The sequence below is a fragment of the Coturnix japonica genome, chromosome 7, assembly GCF_001577835.2.
Source record: "Coturnix japonica isolate 7356 chromosome 7, Coturnix japonica 2.1, whole genome shotgun sequence".
In the NCBI taxonomy this organism is placed as follows: domain Eukaryota; kingdom Metazoa; phylum Chordata; class Aves; order Galliformes; family Phasianidae; genus Coturnix; species Coturnix japonica.
Genome location: NC_029522.1, coordinates 12,539,069 through 12,556,483, shown reverse-complemented (window position 1 = coordinate 12,556,483; position 17,415 = coordinate 12,539,069). Strand labels below are relative to the sequence as shown.

Sequence of the window (17,415 nt, the reverse complement as noted above, 5' to 3'; positions counted from 1 at the left end):
CAGACAGGTGGAACGGCTCCACTCGTGGAGAGACCCGATGGGCGCAGTCGCATCAGAGCTCCTGCGGCAGCCCCAGCCTGGCGGGGGATGCTGAGCCTGCAAGGGATTAACGCGAAGGAAAACAGAGAAGGTTTTTTTTAGATCTGAGTTGTATAACGTCGGTGTCTTATTAGAGCATGGATACAACTAAACAAGCAGTCCAGTTATCTTGTACCAAGACACCGGGCTAGAGATGTGATACTATGTAGCAGAAGGAAATAAAGCTGTCGTTCCTTCAATTGTATGTCAGAATATCCAAGTCTCTGCGTGCTTGTGTCTCTAGAAGAGAGCTGCTGCCAGAGACAGGCCAACTTGTCTGCAAATGAGCTGGCTGGAAGTCCATGAGGCAACTTACGAGTTTGTGACTGTAAAGCTGCCTTCCTAAGTAGCTCTATAAACACCTGTATCAAGTACTGATTACATTGCCAAGAGGAATACTTAAAGACATTTAATTTCAGTACAAGTTCTTGGTAGTTATTTCTCTGTTGTATCGAGTATGCTCAAAATAGTCGCCAAGTGCATAACCTGTAAGTGCTGTTGAATTTGCACTGAAGTTGATTTAGCTTTGACTGAGAAACAGCCTTGGCAAATCTGCCCTTCTGAGCCATGATCACATGAAGGTTGCTCAGGTTGCTCAAAGCTGTCACCATCAATCGTCTTATTCTGATTGTGTGTCAGTATTTTTGTCCCTTAGATCTCCTCCGCTGGGATGTAAATAACTTGATTACAGAGTAATCAATAAATTGCAAATAATTGAAATATGAAAAAAAACAAACAAACAAAAAAAACTTTAGCCCAACTGACAATTACAGGCAGGAAACCAAGTATACTCTATTTTACCTTAAAGCCTTTAGAGCCTCCTCAGAAAGGGTCTTATTACTGTTCATTTTTTATGATGAAGGCTCATGTAAGAGCAGCAAAGGGCAAAAAGAAGAGAGCCCTGAATGAAGGGAAGACATACAACTGTCAGGGCAACAGCCAGTTCCACCCCCCACCCCCCGAAAAGGACACAGGGTGGGCACAGCAGGTTCTTCCCAGCCTGCACACAGTACCTGGTGAAGCAGTCCAGGGCAGGTACCAGCATCAGCCAGGAGACTCAGCCAACAGGAAACCAGCAGCAAAGGACTGAGGCCACACCACTGGTCTGGCTCTTCTCCTGTAAGGGCTGTGGCTGTTGGAACCAGCATCTCACAGCCCTTCTGGAGTAGGGAGAAAAGGACCCCAAGCTGAGCTTAAATAGAGCTCAAGAGAACTCTGGGCCCTTGGACAGGCTGTAGGTGGTCAGGTCTATTAAGGCTCCTCAGTTCCCTTAGCACCCTGGCAGTCAGAAACATAAAGGAGCAGGCTGCCCATGGGGGGACTGATAGTGACTGCCAGACAGGTATGCCCCATGTCCCTCAGAGCAAAGCCACCTGTAGCCAAGATCAGCCAAGGCTCCAGGAAGCTGGATGAGTCTGTACAAAGAAGTAGGCCCATGGTATTGCTGGTAATAGAATTAGCAAGTCAGGGCTGGTAACAGCAGCTGTGATCATCAGCAGTCAGGCAGACACCAGCGAGTCTGCGGTGACAGGGCAGGCCCAAAATGAAGCCAGTCTGTTTATCAGGCTGGGGAGATCCCCCTTGGGGTTTCTTGGAGCTGGATCTCAAAAGACCAGAGGAGACCCTGCATGTCTGTATGCTGGCCTTGTGGAGCTGAACTAAATGAAGGGAACATCCTTGGCCCTCACAAGAAGTAGGAGGGAGCAGACAACTTCTCTTCAGCTGACAGCATTCCTCAATAGACAAAGGATGCCATCTCTCACTGCCCAAGTGCTAAGAAGCAATGGGAGTCTCAAAAATCTCTCCCAGGAAAGAGGCTGGACATCTCCCTGTAAGGAGCAGCAAGGGAGAGAAGAACAGCTAGCAATTACTGGAGGAGAGTAACAGGGTAAAGCAAGCTGCTGGAATATAAATCCTTTCCCTCAAGGCAAGGAGTAGAAAAATGCACTGAGGTGAATAGGCAAGTAATTAGAAGACCAGGTTTTGATTCATGGATTATATGCTGGATTTGGTGAATAGATATTAAAACAAGAGGAGAGGATGCTGTGCAGAAGACGCCCTTTGCTCACTCCAGAGGACTGGCCTGGACATTCCTGGTAGCTCTGTTTCACCATCTGGATAAATAAATCTCCAGATTTTCTTCTGGATAAACATGAATTAGGAAGTTGGCAGCATCTCCTTGGTTTGTGTTTTTCTGTCTACTGTGTTCATACAATGAAGGCTGAACATGTAGTCAGTTTATAAGGGTGGCTAATATAAAGATGTTAACAAAGATGATAGTAGATAGTCAAAGGTTATTAGCAAAGGAAAACTCACCAATGTCGATGCCTTGACCAGAAAGCTGAGACAGTCTCCACTGGGAAGCAATCTCCAAGAGAGACTGCCTCAGTGGTGGTCAGCCCTTAAATGAGGTCTTAGAGGAGGTGGAGTCAAGGTCCACCCCTTCTGGGAGCACAGCTAGATTACTCTCACCTGTGCTCCCACAGCTGACCCAACACTTGCCTCAGCTGATTAATCAGAGGTACAAGCTGTGATTTCCCATACACAGTTATAGTTCAGGTTTTCATTACCAAATATTAACTCTCATAAGTGTTTCTTCTTTTTTTCATTGCTCCTATAGAAATGAACCTACTAGAACTATCGATGTTAATTAATCTGTTTTTCCTTGTCTTCAAAGAAGAAATATTAAGCAGAATATCAAACATTTTATGAATAGGGTCAAAAATTAATTATTTTGCAGGGGAAAAAAAATAGCAATCATCTGTAGAAGAGAGCATTGCTATTATTATATAGAGGTCTGTATGCTCTGTATGACTGAAGAGGAGAAAAATAAAAAATAAACTAGAAGATAAGGGAGAACAGATAAGGAAAACAAAGCCTGAAGTTGTAGAAGAGGTCAAGTAGGTTTAACAGAGATGACCGCAAAGAGAAAAATATGGACTGAAAAGATTATGCAGGAATAAGAAGAAACAGAAATAGAGTATGAAGCTTAAGCCACTCAAAGAGTACTCGGAGCTGAAATCAATCTTGATAGAAATAATAAAATAATATTAATTTTAAAAGAAAAGAGAAAATATGAAAAGAAAAAAAGTCAAAGGAAAATGTGGTATTGGAATGGAATATGAGTTCACCTCAGGACTTCTCATTCTTTCTTTCCATTAAGGTCAGCGTGCTGTCTTTTTAAGATAATGAGGTTCTAATATAAATCTTGTATCCTATTATCAACAAAATGCTGGAAAATACCATAGACAGGGATTTATTCTATTTTATTTCACACAAAATGCAGTAATTGTGCTCCGGACTACTACAGTCTAGGAAACTGAAAGCCAGGGTTGTAAGCCTATGTTTTACATACCCTGTAGGCAACCTAAATACTTTAGAGAATGCTTTGAGAACATTGTCAGTTTTAATTTTGTATTGCATAGCTTCTGACAGTTTGTTAAATACGTGTATGAATTATTTAAAAAACACTTATGTACATATTTAAAGAACAGTCTATTTGTAGATCTTCATCACACTGCTTCAGTACATAGTCACATGCTGTTTTTCAAGACTTTATGTAATAAGGGATTTTCGGCTAAGGAACTAGTGCAGAGCATTTATGGTTTCTAAAATAATTACTATAAAATCTGTCTTGGTGAATAAAAGTGAAGACCAATTTCTGCATATTTTCCCTGATACTTCACCAAGCAGGCTTTGATTTCTGTGAGTCCTTCCTGAACAGTAATGAGTGAGAAATGAGAGATAATTTTTTTAAATACTCTGTATATAAACAAGAGAAGGAGAATTTAGATCTGTTATTTCAAAAATTATTTGATGAGGTTCTTCATTGTACAGAATATTGTATTGCCACTAACCTTTTATTTTTATGAGAGGGATGTGTTATATTTCTAATATGTCAAAAGCTGCTGTTCAAGTCATGATTAATCTGATTTTGATCAGTTACAACACTGAAATAAGTGTAGGGATTTTTATTGTTACAGATGGTAGAAAAGGTTTGTTTTACTTGCTCTCAAGACTTAGTTCAGAATAATTTGTATTAATATATATTACTGTTCTTTTGGATATTACTTTATTAAGATTCAGGAACAATAACTTCTGGATAAATTAATACTCTGATTTCCTCTGGTATTTCAGAGGTGTTTCTGGCTCGCCTCAAAGCTCCAACTCTTGTCCACTACTGGAGCCCTCCTGAAGGAACTGGCCCAGATCCTGATGCCATTCTGCCTGATATTTTATTCAAGGCAGGTAAAACCTGAGGTTTCTACCTCTTATGTACTTTGTGGACATGAGCTCTTATGGCAGGTGCCTCAGCCATGTCATGGGTGGTGGTGGGTCAGAACCTCCAGGTCCTACCTTTTGATGCAGAAACCAAGCAGGGCAGATATGCGGGTTGGACTGTCATCTCTCCTGTGCTGTTCACAAAGATTACACTGGTATCTTCACAGGCATACACTCACAGCAGTACAATTTCTGCCATCAGAGAAATATGATGCAAAGGAGAAGGGGAAGGCCACTGGTCCTGGAGAGCAATAAAAATAGCAATCTAGGCCTCTGTTGGATTACCCAGTATGTGTGTGGGGATGACTCAACCCCTCAGTTTCCTTCGCATGAGGAAGTTAGATAATCCCACTATAGCCTTAGTTAATTAGCGATACGTTCACAGGAGAGGGACGGTATGAGTAATTCTTTCCTTTGAAAAAGACCTTGATAGACCTTCCCGAGGGAGTCATGAGCAGATATCTCAGGACTTAGCCTTACACTAACAGTAAAAAAACCTTAAATATCATGGAGGCAGAAGGAGCAGGACTGAAGGAAAAACAAACAAACAAACACAACCCTAGTATAACATAGGTGGGGAAAAAAAACAACCCTAAACTAGTGGAAATAACAAGAGTGATTTTCAAAATGGAGCCTCTAGTTACCAAAATGCCTAATTAATTTCCTTATTAAATTGCTCATAACATTAAAATGTTATTAAGGATAGCAGTAGCAAACACTCAAGAAAGCCTAGGTGGATCTTTTAAGTAAATTGCATTGGCTAGAGGACTTGGATTTAGTTATTAATCAGGGAAAAGAAAGAAAAAGGTAATTGAAAAGGTTCCTTGTGGTTTGGAAATGCCTTCCAAATATTCATTAAACATTTAAGCGACTAAATTTGCAGAATATGTTCCTGACATTGGCACTGGTTCTGCAGTATTTCTCTCATCAGATGGAAGTACTGTGTGTTATGCAGAGTGCATTCATGCATAAACAATATCATTTTCATAAATTAAAACCTCCCTTGCAGAAGGAACATCTGTGCCTGCCTTTGAATAAAAGATGGTGGCATGCGAGTTGCCCCTTGACTGGAAGAATCCTTGTCTTGGTGAAGAAAGCACGTAACCAAACGACAAACAAGCCCAGGTCGCTCCTTGGATGCCGTCTGAGCACGGGCTCTCCCTCCCGTCACCGGGCTCGATGAGCTGCCTAGAAGTGGCTGACGGGGAGCAGCGCCCTGCTGCCCCCCCCCCACACCCCTGCTGCCCCAGCCGGGCCGGGTCCAAGCGACCCGCATGTTTTCTGTGGGCTCGGAGCGAGAGCAGAGGCTGCCTTTGAGCGGGGAAGCCTCTCTGCCGTCGGGCGCCGACCTGTTGCTGACTGCGGCCGCTCCTCGCTGGTCGCACCTCCCAGCCAGCGCGTCCCGGAGCCCCGCGGTGCGCGCCGAGCCGCGGCCCCATCCTCCCGCTACCGGGCAGCCCCGCTGCGAACACTCGGCCCTACCCGGCCCCCCGCCGCAAGTAAGAAGCCGCGTCCTAGGTTTGTTCTTTTTGTTGGTGGATTTTTCTTTTTAAAGTCCAATTTTATTCTACAAATAATAAGTGTCGCACCTTCCATGAGCTATCCAAATAAAACAATAATCCCATAGGAATTACTTACACTAAGAAAAAATAAAATCACATTGAAGGAAAAATGCAACATTTGACCAAATGTTCAATACTAGGTTGTTGCAAAAGGATGGACATTTCCTAAAATCCCAGTGTGCATTACACCATAATATACAGGATTACAAACAAAATTACAGTACAGATTTGATTCCAGTTGAACCAGCGTTACATTTCAAACAGCACTTATTCTGGACTGCATTGTACATGCAATAGCTATTGTTCTAATTACGGATTAAATGGTTTGAATTTGTTTCAAGCTACCGTACTAATCGACTACAATAGGTATACAGCCCGACTCCAACGACCTGCTCAGCTTTAGGCTCCGAGTGATGAGACGAGCAAATGACAACCACGGATAGTGTGAATATGTCTAAAATCATGCAGTTACAGCGTCCGGAAACACCGAGAGCTTCAAGTTCTCTGCAGGAAAAAAAACAAACCAAAAACAAAAAACCACCACGGAATGCCAAGGGGCTCAAAGACTAAAAAGAAACAGTGCAAATTGTATGTGATAGTCAAGCAGCTTTTGATTTAAAAAGGGTGTTGGCATTTACTTATAATATTTATATACAAGTTTGTGCAAGTCATGTGTTGAACTGATATGTTTTAATAGAAAATAAGTCTCTCGTTCTTCTATCTTCTCAAGAGCTGGGGGTCTGGTTCTGCTTTTATGGGGGAAAGGAATACGGAAAAAAAAAAAAAAAAAGAGAGAGAGAGAGAGAAAAAGGAACCAAAAAGACTTTGATGGGAAAGAAATTGCCCAGATTGCGCTTTGTGTTGTTTGTTTTTCTTCAACGATTAGAAAGGAAAGCAGTGCTAAGGCAACAGAACTTCTCTAAGCACTTTTCTGCTGGTTTAAATTAGTTAAATTATTTTGTATAAATTAGATATAATTCTACCTTTCCGATATGTATAAAAATTGATGAAGCTGCATGGTTTAAAATAGGAAATCCACGTTATAAAAAGTCATTAAAAATTCTGTACAAAACCACAACAAAATAATTCGGCGCGGGAAAGGTAACAAGTAGTAAAACGTTGGTTGAAAAATAGAGATCTCATATATATTTTGTAATTGGCCCATCGCGAGGTTAAAAATTGCATAGATCCGAATTATTGCTGGTGGCCCCGCTCGGCGGCGGCGCTCACTCGTGGAAGATGGCGCTGAGCTGCGCGCTCAGGACGCGCTCGTGGTGCGGGTGCCCCTCGTAGGGAGCCAAGCCGTCGGCGGGCAGCTCGCAGCGGGCGGCGGCGCCCGAGAAGACGGCGGCGTGGGCCGGCGCGGCGGGCAGCGGCCCGGCGGGGTAGTGCATGGTGAAGGCGTAGCTTTTGTCGAAGTCGGGGGCGGGCTCGTGCTTGAAGGAGAAGTTGCCGTTGATGCTGAGGGGCGGGCTGAGCGGGCCGTCGAAGGCGGGGCCGGCGCCCTCGGGCAGGCCGCCCTCGAAGAAGGGCTCGAGCGCGGCGCCGTAGGCGTGCGGAGGCTTGAGGTGGAAGAGGTGGGAGCTGTCCATGGTGCCGTAAGGCGGACTGGGCAGCCCCGGCGACGCGTAGGGGAAGGGCGGCGGAGCGAAAGGCGCTCCCGCGGGCGGCAGGTGCGGACCGGCGTCCGCGCTCTGCTCGGGAAGGAACGTCCGCGGGTTGAGCTGCAGGCAGCCGGCCACCAGGTTGGTGGTGGGCTGCGAGAGCCCCTTGCACAGAGTTTGCACGAAGGAGACCAGGTCGGGGCTCTTGCCGGAGCGCAGGATCTCAGAGAGCGCCCAGATGTAGTTCTTGGCCAGGCGCAGCGTCTCGATCTTGGAGAGCTTCTGGGTCTTGGAGTAGCAGGGCACGACCTTGCGCAGGTTGTCCAGGGCCGCGTTCAGGCCGTGCATGCGGTTGCGCTCCCGAGCGTTGGCCTTCATGCGGCGCAGCTTGAAGCGCTCCAGGCGAGCCTTGGTCATCTTCTTCTTCTTGGGGCCGCGCCGTTTGGGCTTCTGCTCGTCGTCGTCTTCCTCCTCCTCTTCCTCCTCCTCCTCGTCCAGCTCGTCCTCCTCGTCCTCCTCCTCGCCGTTCCGCAGCGCGTCCTCTTCGGCCTCGCCGTGCAGAGCCTCCAGGTCCTCCTCCTTCTTGTCGGCCTCGGGCCCCTCGGCGGGCGGGCTCAGGCAGCCAGCCGCCCAGCCGGGGGTGGCCTGCGCCTGCGGCTCACCCGCCGGCCCATTCTCGCTGTACGACTTGGTCATGGCGAGCGCCTGCGGGATAGGGACAGCGCTGGTCAGGGGCACCGCTCGGAGCCGGTCGGGTGACGGGGAGTCGAGGGGTGGGAGCAGAGAGCGGGTGCGGAAGGACAGCGCTCGGGGACAGCCCCGGAGACGCCGTTTCTCCCGCTGCCCGCTCCCCGACGCCGCGCACAGGTGCCGGCTCCGCGCCCCTGCCCAACCGCTCCCCCTCGGCGGGTATCCCCGTACAGGCGCCCATCCCGTTCCAGACCCGTTACCTCCGTTCTCAGCCTCTCCCGCGCGGTGACGGTCGCATAACCCCGCCGCAATCCTCCGGCGCGCTCCGGGTGCGAAGGTGCGGCGCGTCGTTCCAAGGGCGCAGCGCCGGCCGCCCCGGTTTTATAGCGGGGCCGGCGGAGCGCGGCGGCGGCGGCGGGCGGGGGCCGGGCCCGGGGCCGCTCCGTTCGCCCCCGCCCCGCGCTCCTGCTCCCGCCCCCCGTCGCTCCGCGCCCCGCCCCGCGCCCCTCCCCGCCCCGCGGCCGCCGCGGCACGCGCCAGATGGTCGCTCAACGTCCGGCACCGCGCCGCGCCACACGTGACGCCCCCATTTGTATGCGGCCCCGCGCCCGGCCGCCCGCCGCGCCGCCCCGCCCCCGGTGGTGGCCCCGCCGGGCGCCGCCATCTGCCAGCGGCACGCGCAACCCGCGCCCATTGTTCCGCGCCGGCGGCGGGCGCGGGGATCGGACGGAGCGGCACCCGCGGGGACGGGCGGGGAGGATGGGGACAGTGGGAGCGGGGCTGAGCTGGGCGCCGGGAGTCGCGGCGACTCGGGTTGTTCGTGTGACGGGCGCGGACGGACGCACGGGGTGGGACAGGTGGCCCGGAAAGCGGCGCGGGGACGAGGAGCGGCAGCCCCGTGCCGCACGTCGGGGCCGGGCCGGGTACTCGCTCTCGGCCTCACTCTGCCTCTCCCACAGCTCTCCCGGGCCCGGTCCCAGCGCCCCGTCCCTCCCCGCAGCCCCCTGGTGTCATCGCTTCGAGCGACTCTTTCCCCCGACCCATAGACTCCTCCTCCTCCATCTGCCTCGTTTGGCTGCTGCTTGTTTTTCCCCCCCGAGTCTCTTTTCTTTTTTTTTTTTTTTTCTCTTTTTCTCCCTTTCCCCTTTCTTTGTTTTTCCTCTCTTCTTTCTTTTTATCATTCCCCCATCGCTCTTCCTCTTGATCTACCCCTCCCTCCTTCGCCCTTTGCTGTTCTCTTTTTCTTACTCTTTTTCCTTTTCACCCTCTCTTCCTTTCCTGTTCTTCTTTCCCCTTTTTCCTTTCACACTTTTTTGTTGTTGTTGTTTATTTGTTTTCCTGTTTCCTTTTGGTTTTTCTTCCTCTATTTCTTCTTTTATTTTTTTCCTCTTCCTTTTTCTTTTAACATTTTTCTTTTCTTCTCCTTCCTTTTTCTTTCTATTTTGTTTCTTCTTCTTTTCTCTATTTTATTTTTTCCCTTTTTCTTTTCCTTCCTACCCCCGTTTTCTTCTCTTTCCCCTTCCTTTTTTCTTTTAATTCTTAATTTTTCCTCTTTGTTGTTGCCTTTCGTTATTGTTATTATTTTTTTCCAGATCTCTTTCCTTCCCCCCTCCCCGTTCCCTCTCCCACTACTCTCGTTTCTCCCCTCCCCTCCTACCCCCTGCAGCGCCGCACGCGAGCCACACGCGGCCCGACAAAGCCCCGGCCCCCCTCCCCATCACGACCAGGGCTCAGCTGCCGCCCCCGGCCCGGCTCCGGAGGGCTTCGTGAGAGCTGTGATCGCCTGGGCCGGGGCCGAGCTGCGAAACGCCTCTCGGTGTCCGGAGTTTCATATCGCTCCCGGGGAAATCTCCGGGGTTTGCGGCATTATCTTAATTAAGATAATTGATTCATATTGCACCTGCGAGAGTGCGGGAGGAGGATGCCTCATCCCCAAATAGCTCCGAGCTACTGCTAGCGGGAGCCGCGCTCCTCACTTAGCGTGTGATTTACAGCCGGGCGCTCTCCGACGTGCTGCTCGCCTCCGCCGCCCTCTCCCTGTGCAGCCGAAGGTGGTTAAAACCCCGTCCAAATGTCATCACCGCGCCTCCGAAACTCCCCCGATCCCTGGAGAGGGGAGCACGGCACCGAGCTGGGAGAGCGGGGCGGAGTAGCGCGGTGCGGGGCAGTGCCGTGCGGATGAGCGCGGGGCCGCTGTGGCTCGTTCTGCCCTTCCGGACGCGGTGTATCGTGTTGAGGCTTTCGCCGCTGAGTAAATGCCGCCGTTGTTTTAATTCTATAAATGTAAACTTCTATTTAGTTAATGGAAAAGACATCGCCACCGCGGTGTAATTATCAGCTTTTTAAATGACTCTTTTAGTCGAGTACACACGATTACGGAATCACAATAGATTGAAAATATCGTTCAAATTGATTAAAAACCAAAAACAAATCATAGGAGTACGTACCATTAAAGCAAATGTCTAAACCGTAGCGGCAGGCCGAGCCGCGGCTTAAATAACATCGGCCGCCGCTCCGGTGTCAGAGCTCCGCCGTCATTAGGAAAAAGGATTCTTATCAGACGGGATTTAGATGCCGTTATAACCGCAAAATCTAATTATTTTTGATCCAGGCATTTACCCCCAGAGTCCCACCTTGTTTAAATAAAGTGTTTTCTTTCCTCTTGAACAAATGCATTTCCATTTGAATTAAATATTGATAATTTGACCTTTTAGTTCCTTTAACTAATCAAAAGGAGGAAAAAAAATCCAAACGTGGATCCTAGTGCCTGGCCCTGGTGGGTCTTTCCGCTTGAATAGACACTGAGATTAAATGAGTCAAACTTCCTCTTTCATTGCACTCTCTTTGCACTAATTGCTTATGCAAAAATGCAGATTTGTATTAATTAGTAACTCCACTGATTACTTCGGTGGTATTTCCACGTAATAAATCATGCTGCAGACACGATTTTTGGCACATCCCCAGTAGTGGCTCCGGATGCAATAAGTTTTCCATATTAAATAAAATCTTAGCCTAAATCTACCTTTTCGTTGCAGGTACACTGTGTACCACCTGCTGTACGCACCTGCTATGGGAAATTACCTTCTGTCCCTGGCAAGCCTTTTTCCTTCCCCTAATAATGTTCTGTTCTGCACAGGGTGTAGGCTTCAAAATGTGAATCATGAATCACAGCATCCAAGGACTAGATAAATCTGATGTTATTTTTAACCCTTTCACATGAATAATGCTCATTTTAAAGGGTATGAAACCTATTTAAGATGCATCAGATACAGATTTTTTTCCTTTCCCTTCCTGTGCCCAGCTACTGGAGCTCCTTTTCTAACCATTCCCCATGCTACCCAAACTATAATGTAGAAAAGCATATTTTTTTTTCTTTTTTTCTTTTTTTTTTTTTAATTTTTTCGTCTTTCTGCGGAGACTGAATCCCTACTTACAGGGCTGCTTAGCTAATGTCCATGACAGGCACTGGGTCCTCAGTAGAAAAGGCTCCCCAGCACCACCATGGCACTGACATGTTGCTGACTATGACCCCCCCCATCACCACATTTTGAACTAGTGGAAGACTCCCCAGTGCTCTCAGGCTGATGTGCCCAGTGTCTCAGCTGTACAGTTGAAAAACCTTTCTTAAACTTTCAAAACCAGCTCCCAAATGTGCCTTCCTACCTGTTCCTCTCGCACAGTGTTCTCTGTGATTCGCACCTTTTAGTCAAAGCATCACACAATGCAGATCACAGTGTGCAACACCTGCTAGCTTGGCACTTGGAAAGGGAGTAAGAGCTTCCAAAAGAAACAGGCGCTGGTGTCCTTTCCTGTAGGTGATGACTGCGGGCACAGAGCCCGATAAGCCCTTGCATCTCTCCTGGAGCATCTCATCCGTGCACAGGACTGCTGCTGCCAGCAGGAGCTGGCCTTTGGCCCTGCTCTAACCAATGCACTGGGGTGGAAGAGCAGCAAACACAGGTGCCAGCAGATTATCCAAAGCTTTGCTGAGATTAAAATCTTGTCTCAATATGAGTTATTGCATATTCTCTAAATAGAAATCTCCTTAGTGGTGGCTTTAAAAGGTCTGCTTTTATTTTCCCCTGAGAGAAAATTATTGAACTTCAGACTATACACGTAATAGTTGATGCATTCATTCCCTACGGCCATGTGAGCTGAACAATTTGCAAACGTTTGGCAGTTCCTAGAAAAAATATTGGTTCTTTCAGTGCTCCTTTCTTGAAGAGATAAAGCAAAAGTCAAAGTGCTTTTAGTATGTTACACAAAAAAATGATCCTGATTAATTTCAGAATATGGTTACCTATTTTAGCAATATCCTGAGAACAAAGCAAGGAAGGTTAAATCAATGATCCAGGGGGATGGAAAAAGAGATTCAAATAATCGTTAAATCTTATTACATAATGCGGCTTTGTTTTTACCTCTCAGAGTGAGTTCACACCTAAGTTTGGGCTCTGAGTGCTCTGAGTGCTTCACAGAAAGCTGGGTATGAAGGAGCATCAGTCATTTCCCATCACCACACAGTGTAACCTTAACATCTGTAGGATCAGACTGGTCAGATAAAACTGCTAAGCATTGCAAGTGTATGGGAGGATATTCTATGTTAAATACAGCATATGTAGAGGAGGATATTCTACATCACATATGGCACCATGATTTGGGAAGTTGTCTTCCAAAGTCATTCCTATCATCACCTCCAAGTTATCCCCATAACTGCCACTAGGGTGCAACAATGCAGAATATTCCCAAGAATCTCACCTGAAACAGCTCTTTGGGGACGCTCCTGGGACATCCCAGCTGTGAGTGTGCTTTGCCCAGCACTCAGCTGGCACTCAGGATGGTGCCTCAGCCTCCTAGCCACGAAGGACAAAATGAGCAACAGGTGACAACCCTTGATAATTTTTATCAGTGACAAGGTACTTGATCTTGAATTAAATCTCTGCTGAACCTGGGGCATGCCATCCCCTGCGTGTTAGGAGAGATGTGATTTTTCTCCTTGGCCTTGCATAGTGCCAGCACCACACGTCATTTAGGGGAGGATACAGAGGGAAAGAGAGTCATTGCACTGCATTGTTTCTGCTAGCAAAACCTGCAAACAAATCTATGCTGTATCAGGTATCTCTGGTGCAAACCCCTTCATGGAACAGTGGTTTGAAGCTGAAGAAACCAAACAGTGAAGACATTTGGTAGTGAGCATCCAATACCCTTTCCTTCTACTTCCCACCATGTTTAGAGTCTTGTACTGTCTGCAGAAAGAGGTCCTGAACAAAAAATTTCAGCCCAAGGTTTTGGGAGTGAGCAAGATTCTGAGATGCTGGGGCTGGAGCATGCACTGTCTCCTGTGCCCAGGCAGACCTGTGAGGACTCTTGTCCAGGAAAGCTTGCTGTCTTCTAAAGTTAAAGGTCCTGGAAAGCTGTAGCTCTCCACTCTACTTCAGTTCTCTTGGCAGAATTTTCTTCTCATAACTGAGCATTTCGTTGGTTGATGTGGATTCCCATGAGAGGAGGAACATGCTGGTAAATCACTGTGCTTCCTCCACAACTGAGCTCCAGTTACATGCCACTATAACATAAATATTTACTCATTTTGTCCCTCTTCACCCTTGTAAGAGGATAAGAGCATCTGGCCCTTTGTTAGCATTCTATTGTTGATTTGCTAGAGTATCCACTTGTTTATGCTGACATATACAAGGGCACATAAATTTTCCCCTCCACTTTTTGCAGAGCACAGCCACTGCTGAAGCTAAGTGTCAAACCTGCCTTCTGTATGGAAGTGGAGAGCTCTCATCCAGGGGCTCACAGAGCTGTACAAGGCAGTCAAGAACAAATCTATGGGTTTTGCATTTCCATACATCTATCCTGGCACTTCACGCTGCGGTCATTTTGGTACTGAAGAAAACCTCTACATCAGAAGCAGGGTGCTGGAAAATGAGACCTAGCATCTTTTCAAATAAACTCAAAGTGTTAGTGGAGGCAGAAATATGGAGAGTAGCAGTAAGATGTATTTTTAAAGATCTGTTTCAGACTGTGATTTGCAGTTCTTTTGTGTTCATCTCACCTTAAGCTAGACTGGTGCTCTGCAAATCTATCAGTAAATAGAAGGGCTGTGTATTCTTTCTGAGGTTAATTTAAAGCTTTATATTGTCTGCGTTGACTTTTATTTAGAGGGAGAAATCTCATTTAAGAGAAATTATCCCTTCCAGAATTCAAAGCAACTCTCAGCTCCTTTTTTTTTTCCCCTTTAATACTATTTTAACTACTAGAAGGTTCAAAGTTCAAACAGCAAGAATTTCTCTCTGAATAAATTTGTATTTCTATAATAAATTATACTTTAAAAGGAAAAAAAAATGTAGATACAAAGTCTCTTTGCAATTTCAGTTGGAATCAGGAGTATAAAGTTCTTAGGCAATTTATAGCCCATTTCTTCTACTACATATTCACAAGTAATTAGAAGTTTATTGGGTCTGCTTGATTGCAGATCATCTGTTGATAATTTAGGGCAGCTCATTCAATAGGTAAAAGGAGGTGTTTGTGGGGCTGCAGGGGTCTGTGCGCCTCACAGCAGAACTGCTGCACCCCTAGCCCTATGTGTGGGGCTTTCTTCTGAAAAAAAATCAGCCTGAATGATGTAGGTGCTCACGACTTCAAGCACACCAAGGATCTTAGTATATGCAGGATGATTGCTTACACACCTCCTAACTCACAAATCTACAGAGCTTGAAGCTAGGCATTATCACACTGAGCTTTTGAAAGAGATAAAACACTCCATTTTCATTGCCTCTTCATGTGCAGTCAGATAAATGTAACAGCTTGCTGCTGCTCAGAGAGGGAGGGCTCATTCCTTCTGCCTCCTTTTCCATTCCCCCTGTACCTTTGCTCTTATCACAACTGGTCCTACCTTGTGAGCCAGAGCTGGAGGGACAGCTCAGAACCCCCCTCAGCACTGCAGGAATTACTGAGGCTAAGCACAGATTGATGGGGTTCTGGTGTTTGGTCAGGAAGTGCAGCTGGGAGCAGGATAAAGGAGAGACCTGAAACGAGAGGGGTGAGGGTGGGAGGAGGCCCTTGCTTTTTATGCTGCAATGAGATGCTGCTCTGAGTGTTTTAGGGAGCTGTACCATTTTAGCCACTTTCTTGTCTCCACTGAAGTACACAGGGTGGACCTGCTGAATGTGTGACTGTCATGAAGTCTCCCCAGATGGCTTAAGCCCACTTCATCCTGTGCACTGCACCATCCTCTTGTGGTGTACTTCCTTCTCACTCCAAGCACACCCTCCTATATCCTCTTGTGCTAGTCTGGCCTGAAGGACAGGCAGCACAGGGCTGCTTAGGTCTATATTTTAGTTTGAAGAGATCAAAGAATCATAGAATAGTTTTTGTTGGAAGGGACTTTAAATCCCATTCAGTTCCAACCCCCTCCCATGGGCAGGGCTGCCACCTAGATCATGCTGCTCAGGGCCCCATTCAATCTGATGCTGAATGCCTCCAGGGATGAGACATCAATTCTTTGTGGATTCTCTGGGTAACTTGATGGAGCTTTCATGTGGTAACTGCATTTTAAAAATTTTTTATTTTATTTTATTTTATTTCATTTCATTTATTTATTTATTTTATTTTTTACCAGAAAACAAACCAGCATGTTCCACCAGGAAGTGTTGTTAGGGAAGAAAGTCCCTCTTCACATTTGTATTTGTTAGCATTAACGTCTTCCTCACAGGTGTTCTAGAAGTGAGATAGGAATGCCCTATGTGTTCTGTTTGTCTAAGTATGGTTTGTATGTGTATGTGTTTATGTGTTAAACAACAACATCTCAGGCTATTATTATTTACAGTTTACTATAGTGCCCAAGGAAAATCTTTCAGAAACCAGGACCTTATCATCTTCATTCTTACAGAGGCAAAATTAAAGGCAATCTAATCCTCAAGGCAAGCTGAACAATGATTTTTCACAAACCAGCAAATAATATGTCTCAGGGAATTCAAATTCACAAGCCATATTTGAATTTGTGAAAACATAAAATAATTCACAAAGTTCCTCTCTTGGAATTTTTTTTTTTTTCTGTTTTGCCATGTATTTCTATTTTCTCAGGTCCTTTTATCAACTCTAAAACTACCAAACTTCTATCAAATACAAGAGTCTATGAGCAAAATGTTGTTACTAAGAATGATTTATGACCACTACATTCTGAAAGGATAATCAGCTCACTTTGAATAGTGCTATACTTCTGTTGCAGCTCTGCAACAGCATGTGGAAACACACTTTAGAAATATTAGTGGAAAATACTGAGGACTTTCTGGTGACAGGAATATTTACACTTTTTAAAGTCATATCTAGTAAATATTTAAAAAGATATATATATATATTTGCTTCACAGAGAACTGCAGTAAAAGTAGATTTCTGTCATAAAATGCTAAGTAGTGATTTTGGATAGATTCCTACTGATTTAGTGACAACTAGAAAGGTGTAAATTTGCAGTCAGTAGCAGTTAGAACTAGACAAGAAGACATTACTAGTATATAATATTTTGGTGGCAAATGGCAGCTATTGCAGAAAACCTAGAGATTAAATGATGGAAACTTGTTCATATTCCTTTCTTATCAGTATTTGTAGCTTCTCATGGAGACTGACAAAAATATCTTCAGTGTGATCCAAGTTGCACATAAGCCTCAGGGTTCACTTTGTGACTTTTGATGCATCTCTGATCAGGCTTTATTTTGGAATGTGTGATGGTATCACATTATCATCAACCATTACAAGTAAGCACTAATGTTAATTACACTAAGCACAATTCTCCAGTTGGTCCATCTGCTAGTCATTTCTTCTGATATCTATTTTTGTTTGGGGTTTCCTTTTCCTTCCAGCTTTCTTCTGGCTTTATTTAAGTAATAGTACATGTCTTCTTTCTTTCTTTCTTTCTTTCTTTCTTTTTCTTTCTTTTTTTTTTTTCCCTTTAAATTACATTTCATGTTTTCATGCAATTTTTTTACATTATTTCAACATGTACTTTTAATGTTATATTATTGTTCTGTGTATGAATGTTTAACAACTTTAACATACAGTATATATCTAGAAAAATCAATCTCAGTGTGTTTTCATAAGAAGCTGGGCTGGGCCACAAAAATGATCCAAAGGGTGAAACACCTCCCCTAGGAGGACAGGCTGGGAGAGCTGGGGCTATTCAGCATGCAGATGAAAAGGCTCCA

The 17,415-nt window shown here is 45.9% G+C and overlaps 1 protein-coding gene across 1 annotated transcript; it reads right to left on the bottom strand.

Annotated features, from left to right (window-relative positions):
* Positions 1–5,901: 5,901 nt before the first annotated feature.
* On the bottom strand, positions 5,902–8,650 carry NEUROD1 (neuronal differentiation 1). The gene is made up of 2 exons (XM_015868327.1): positions 8,476–8,650; positions 5,902–8,230 (listed from the first exon to the last, which is right to left on the bottom strand). The coding sequence occupies exon 2, from the start codon at positions 8,219–8,221 to the stop codon at positions 7,148–7,150; it is 1,074 nt and encodes a 357-aa protein (XP_015723813.1). The 5' UTR covers positions 8,222–8,230; positions 8,476–8,650; the 3' UTR covers positions 5,902–7,147.
* Positions 8,651–17,415: the final 8,765 nt, after the last annotated feature.